This window comes from Nannospalax galili, unplaced genomic scaffold, assembly GCF_000622305.1.
Source record: "Nannospalax galili isolate Female #2095 unplaced genomic scaffold, S.galili_v1.0 scaffold113, whole genome shotgun sequence".
Taxonomy (NCBI): domain Eukaryota; kingdom Metazoa; phylum Chordata; class Mammalia; order Rodentia; family Spalacidae; genus Nannospalax; species Nannospalax galili.
Genome location: NW_008335444.1, coordinates 4,586,892 through 4,593,217, shown reverse-complemented (window position 1 = coordinate 4,593,217; position 6,326 = coordinate 4,586,892). Strand labels below are relative to the sequence as shown.

Below are 6,326 nucleotides of genomic sequence, written 5' to 3'. Positions count from 1 at the left end.
CAACATGGGTTTGTTCACGTGCATGCACGCAATACAACTCATAAAACAAAAATAGTAAGTTAAAATATTTTTTAAAATTTTACAAAACAAACAACTATGTTTCTTTGTAAGCTCTTACATCATTTTCCTTCCCTGTGGCCCTGCCTCTCCACGTGGTCTCCTTCCTTCCCACACAGGATGGGACAGCTCACTAGCCCTTCCCAGCTCACTCTTCCCCTAGGCATTTTAGAGTCAGACCCATACAGCTGGACTCTGATTGCCTGAAGGGACAGTTCGGCTTTCGCCTTGGGGTGGGCAAAGTGAGGAAGCAGCTGTGGGCTGCTACCAGAGGACATTCTGTCCATCTGTCCCATTTGGAGTCAAGAAGTCTAAGAATCCAGTCAGAATTCCAGGGCTCACCTTTCCCCGAGTAAGCAGCCCAAGCAGGCAAGAAGGCCAAGCTGCAGTTCCTGTTCCTGGTGGAAGTGTAGATACTTTGACAGCAAGGAGTGCCCTGAACCCTCTATCCTTAAAATCCTCTTCCAATATCCAACTGATCCAACCTGGACAAGGGCACCTACCAGATGGGGCTATCAGGCAAGATGCCAATCCTAGGGAAAATTGAGTTCTCTCTCCTGATCCTGCAATCTTATGATTGTAACCCAGGATCCTGGGTTCCAAGAACAGACTAGGACTATGTGGTGGTATATGGAACTGGACGTTTGATGGGCAGAGACCCTCCTAGCAACAGAGTATGCCCTGCTGTGCTTCCTCTCATGCCCCTCTTTGCCCACTCACTCATGCTACTCATTGTTCTTGCCCTTTCTCCCTTCCTCCTCTGTCAGAAGCCCATAGCCTTCCAGCCAATAAACGAAAAGTATGGGTGGCCATGTTATGCTTGCTCAATGTTTATGGAGAGGCAGTGTGATTTCATCAGCTGATTCTGGGTTCTGTGAACCACCTTACATTCTTATCCCCAACTTGCCATTACAGAGCTTCAGGACCTCTCTATCTCATTTTTTTCTCATTAGAAAAAAGTTAACAAAATAATATCACCTATTTCTCATATGAGAATTTAAAACATGGGAGAGGACTCTGTAAACTTTTAGTCTTGAGAATGAACCTGTAGCTATAGAAAGCACGAATGGAGGAGGAAGTGATGGAGATGGGATGAATGAGGGGGCAGAGCCCACTTCCTAAAGGGGAGAGGGATGGGTCAAGACCCACTAGCTTGGTGTACTCAGGAGACCCCAACAGCCGGGTAGGGAGAGAAGAGCCATGGTAGGGAATGGCTGGCAGGCAGGGGTTCATAAGGACTTATCTGCTCCTTTCCTAGAGAGGCATTCTGTGAGTTAGGAGTTAGATTGTGTGTGTGTGTGTGTGTGTGTGCATGTGCAAGACATTCTGGCACGTGGATGGGAAGTTGATGGCTCCTTCCTTCCACTCCTGGCTTGGCTCTGCAGAGGAGGCCACCCCCTGGCTCACAACTGGAACCTCACTGTGTCTGATAGTTTCTGCTCATTGAGGACAGAAATACAGGATGTCAGTACAAAGAGATCTTACTGTTATTATTGTGTATCATTAGTCCCAGAACAATCTACTACTAACGCGTGCGTGAATAAGCTTTTAAGAAACTTTGGCCTGGAGGAGCTGACCAAGATGGGGAGGTGAGGCCCTAGGAAAGCCATCTTCCTGTGCCTGGCCTAATCTCAGACTCTGACCTTCTCCAAAGAAAGCCACAGAAGGGAGAGGGGAAGGAATAACTAACTGAGCTACCAGGCCTGTCCTGGGCCTTTCACAAGTGGTCTCTAACTTATTCATTATAATAACCCAACTAGATCAGGAAAGATTAGTTGTTCTATTCGATAAACGAAGATGTTGCCCAGGTAGAGGGGACATGGCAATCAGGGAGAAAGGTTTGAAGCCAAGTCACCAGCTCTTATTTTCACCCAGCACTCAAAGTGGAAGTGGGAGAAGCCTTTTCCTTCCCTGTCTTCCTTCAGCTTCCTCTGGGGTGGGATCAGGGAAGAAATCTGCAGAGAAGCCACAAGACTGGGGACTATACCTTCAAGGGCCGGGAGAAGACCATGGGACATCGTGAAGCCACAGTACGGGTGTCTACTACCCATTAAGGAGAGGTCGTCAGGACTGCTATTCTGCCATCTCCCCGAAGCCGATGGAAGTGGGTAGGTAAAAGAGGAAGGGTAGGTTATTCAAGCTGTGACCAGCCTCTCTTGGGCCTAGCACAGAGACGTCTGCTGATGGCAGAGGATCCCAACGCGAGCTTCTGGAAGAAGCTGGGGAACCAGTACCCCCACTGTTTGAGAAGCAGCCAGCAGCTGTTTGACACCCACCAGGCAAAGGGTGCCACTGAGCTGAGCAAGCCCAACCCTAGCAAGCAGTGACCTTGATCCTCTAGAAGATCCTGGCCCCTCTCCTCCCCTTCGTGTCCTAGGTCCAAGGCGTGGGACAGGGATGGGGGAGGGCTGTGGTTTTAAGATGGGGCAGGCTGCAGGCCATAGGCCTGCTGTCGAGTAAGCGGCCCCCTCCGGGCCGAGCCCCACGTCTGCCATGGGTGGCGAACCCCGCTGCGGCCCCGCCCCCGGGCCGGGTCCGGGCGGGTGCACGGGCGCAGAGGGGAGGGCCGGCCAGGCAGGAATGCGCGGCGGGCGGGCGGCGCAGGAGGCGAGCTGCAGAACATGTAAGGGCACATCCCGCGAGCTGCGGCCCAGTGCGCAGACCCAGCCCGGGGAACGAGTGAGCGGGCGTGCGGGCGGCAGGGCACCCGGCAGAGGCGCGAGGGCGGCCGGACCGGAGCGGAGCATCCTGAGCTGCAGCAGCCGGAGGCAGGCGGGGAACATCCGCACGCACTGCCGGGGCGCCGCGGTCGGGAAAGCGCACCGCGTGGTGGGCTCAGGTGGGCCGGGCGCAAGGCCACTGGCCGCGGGCGCCAGCATCCCGCGTTGCAGAGCCGGGACCCACACGCCCACCGCAGTCCCCTGCAGTCGCGGGACCTCGGGGCGCCCATGACGGCGGCGGCGACGGTGCTCAAGGAGGGCGTGCTGGAGAAGCGCAGCGGCGGGCTGCTGCAGCTGTGGAAGAGGAAGCGCTGCGTGCTCACGGAGCGCGGGCTGCAGCTCTTCGAGGCCAAGGGTACGGGCGGCCGGCCCAAGGAGCTCAGCTTCGCCCGCATCAAGGCCGTGGAGTGCGTGGAGAGCACTGGACGCCACATCTACTTCACGCTAGTGACCGAGGGCGGCGGTGAGATCGACTTCCGCTGTCCCCTGGAAGACCCGGGTTGGAACGCGCAGATCACTCTGGGCCTGGTTAAGTTCAAGAACCAACAGGCCATCCAGACAGTGCGCGCCCGGCAGAGTCTCGGGACTGGGACCCTCGTGTCCTAAGCCACCAGGCATACCATTTTAACCACATGTCCCCCACTGCCGTGCCCAGAGGACATGTCAGGTAAGACTCCAGGCCACTGAACCCTCTTTCTCTCCTCTTTCCTCCCTTGTCCTCTGTCCTCTGCAGAAAATCAGGGAGTAAGCACTCCACCTCAAAATCCTAGGGAAGGTTCTTGGGGCCAACAGAGGCTAGGAGCCCAAAAGCCTGTGCTTGGGAGGCCTGGGCCTATGACCAAGTAAACAGAGCTGGTCTTTCCCTTAGGGTGTCGGGCAGGAGGGCCCTGAACGTGACTCAAGTGTCTGAAAAGACAGGGGCCCTAGGAGGGAGAGCCCAGGGTGGGTTAGGCTTTCTCTGAGACTGATGGAAACCTGACAAGTCTTCCACTCTCACCCAGCATAGGCTCCTGGACTATGGCTCTCTGGGAACTAAGGAGATCTGAGGAAAGGGATCTATCTGCCCACCAGCCTTCTAGAATGAATGTATGTCAGAGAAGCTGAACATTAAATTGAGGCAGAATGGCAGCGCCTTTCAGTTAGTGAAGTCCTCAGGGTTTGGGAACAAACCATGGTGTCTCAGCTCCCCACGTGGGGCCTCAGTGGAGGGCTGGGCTGGGCTGAGCTGAGGGTTCTACTTTTTCAGGGTGGATCCTAGGGTTGAGTTGTTGGGAGGACAAGGGAGCTGGAGTTGTGTGAGGCAGACTGTGCCCAGGCCATCAATGCCAAGGGGAATGGATCTGTCTGTCTACCTACCCAGGAGTGCCGGCAAAGGCTGGCTTGGCCCAGAGGAGAAACTAGAAGAGGGGATGGGGCAGTGGGGTGGGATGGGTAGCAGGGAACAGGATGGGGCCATGAGTTGTTATTTGTGACGTCTTAATCCTCCTTAAGCAGTAGGGCAGAGAGTTGGGGGTCGATTTGTGGTCAGGATGGCTCAGGGAAGGGACCAGGAATAGAACCTAGAAGCCCTGGCACTAAGCCCTATGCCCTCTTCCCCAGATGCTACTCTCTCCATGTGGGAACTGTGAGCAGAGTAGAAGAGGGGTTTGTACCACTCTGGCCTTCACTTCTCCAGTGGAAGTTTGTGTCCCCCAGGAACCCCACTCCACCTCCCACACTGCCTCACTCACCTCTCTTTCCATCTTCTCTGTTCGAGCAAGTAGAGGCCCAATGAACTTGGGGGCCATGTAAAGCCCCAACCCCACTGAGCTTCCTGTTTACAACACTTCCCTCCCCCCACACACATTATAGTGAGGCTGGGGGTAAGACAAACTCACTGGGCTAAGAATGGGTCTACCATGATCCCTTGGGACTGGGGAGTGGAGCTGGAAGAAACAGATTCCATTGGGCACAGTGTGTTGTGCAAATACAGCCCCCCTCTGTAGCCACCTCTGTTCCTCCTCTGTGGATTCAACCAATCCCTGACCAAAAATAATTGGAAAACCAGGCTGGAGAGATGACTCAGCAGTTAAGGGCCCTGACTGCTCCTGCAGAGGACCCTGGTTTGGTTTCCAGCACTCACATGGTGGCCACCACCCTTCCTTAACTTCAGTTCCAGGAGCTCTGATCCCATCTTCTGGCTTCTGTGAGCATTGAAAGCATGGGTGCACTTACATATTCTTATACATTTGTTTGAAGGTAAGGTGGTCATCTCATACCCCTCCCCCCATAACTAAATCTAAAATAGTTGGGAAAAAATGTTATATAAATATACAAAGACCTTTTTTTTCCTTGTTACTATTTCCCAAACTATAGAATAACAACTATTTAAGTAACATTTACATCGTGTTAAGTATTACAAACAATGTATAAGTGGTTTTAAGCATAGGGAAGGTGCACTTAGGTTATATGCAAAGACTGCAGCCTTTTATATGAAGAAGCCTCTAGATTTTAGTGTCTGGGGTATCTTGGAACCCACCCCCTGTGGGTAGCAGGAATGGCTACATTATTTTCTGTTTATCCGGATATGGAAAAAGCTGGGAGAGCCTGGTGTGATGCACCTGGCCCTTAGTGGATGCTCAGTTCCAGGGTTGCCCCTGCCCTAATCAGTTTTTTTTTTTTTTTTTCCTCTCCAGCTTCCTTGCCCACTTTGGTTGGTGGGGACCTGACTACATGTGGTGAGACAGAAGCTGTGGACATGTGGAAGAGGCATCCGCATGGAAGGCACTAATGGGCCGAGGGAGGAGGGCAAAGCCAATAAGGGGCTGAGGATGAAGATTCAGCTCCCAGACACTGAGACTGCTAAATCCAGCTCAGAGCTTTGAACCACAGGCCTGGCCTCAGGTATCATGATGGAGAACACTCCTGGTTACCTGGCATCTAAGCCCTGCCCTCTGGTCCTGTCCTGGTTCTGGGTTCTGCAGACTGCTGTATAGTTCCTGGCTTTGAGACATTGCTCAGAGGAGGGCAGTCCGCCATGGGGTGCTAAGCTGGTGCCTCAGGACACAGGAAGCCAACCTGGATCCAGAAGACAACCACCTTACCTTTGAACAGCCTCTCTGGACTCACCTGCAGAGGAGGAACTGCTGGGCTTGAGGCCGACGCCTGGGGGTCTCATGCTGCTTAGGTCCTTTTGGGACCCCCCTACCCATCCATGTCCTCTCTTTGCACACTTCTTCCCTCACCTCTGTTGCCCTCTCCTCACTTCGGTGCTGGGTCTGGAGGTGGTGGGGGTGGGGTAGGGGTTTGGCCGTTACCATTTCATGCCTATTCCAGAATGAAGATGCCTTATACATGGGCAGTAACCATTCTGTCTGCTGAGTGAAATTCTTTAATCAAAAAAGACCTAGGGCCTGGAATGTCACTCTTTTACCTCTTCTTCAAACCTACAGGCCTTTTTGAAAGCTCAGTGGCCCTCAGAAGGAAGGGCCTCAGTGTAACTGAAGGATGTTACAGTGGCCAATTCACTTTGTATACATGCCTTTCCTGTAGAAGGGTACTTTGCCCCTG

The 6,326-nt window shown here is 53.4% G+C and overlaps 1 protein-coding gene across 1 annotated transcript; it reads left to right on the top strand.

The window, feature by feature from the left end:
- Positions 1–2,655: 2,655 nt before the first annotated feature.
- Positions 2,656–5,988, top strand: Phlda3 (pleckstrin homology like domain family A member 3). Its single transcript, XM_008830293.3, has 2 exons — positions 2,656–3,444; positions 5,453–5,988. Exon 1 carries the CDS (start codon positions 3,006–3,008, stop codon positions 3,381–3,383), a length of 378 nt encoding a protein of 125 aa, XP_008828515.1. The 5' UTR covers positions 2,656–3,005; the 3' UTR covers positions 3,384–3,444; positions 5,453–5,988.
- The last annotated feature ends 338 nt before the right edge of the window (positions 5,989–6,326 follow it).

Bases quoted from the DNA above. Each gene is read 5' to 3' on its own strand.
- Phlda3 (XM_008830293.3), top strand. From the start codon at position 3,006: ATGACGGCGGCGGCGACGGTGCTCAAGGAGGGCGTGCTGGAGAAGCGC.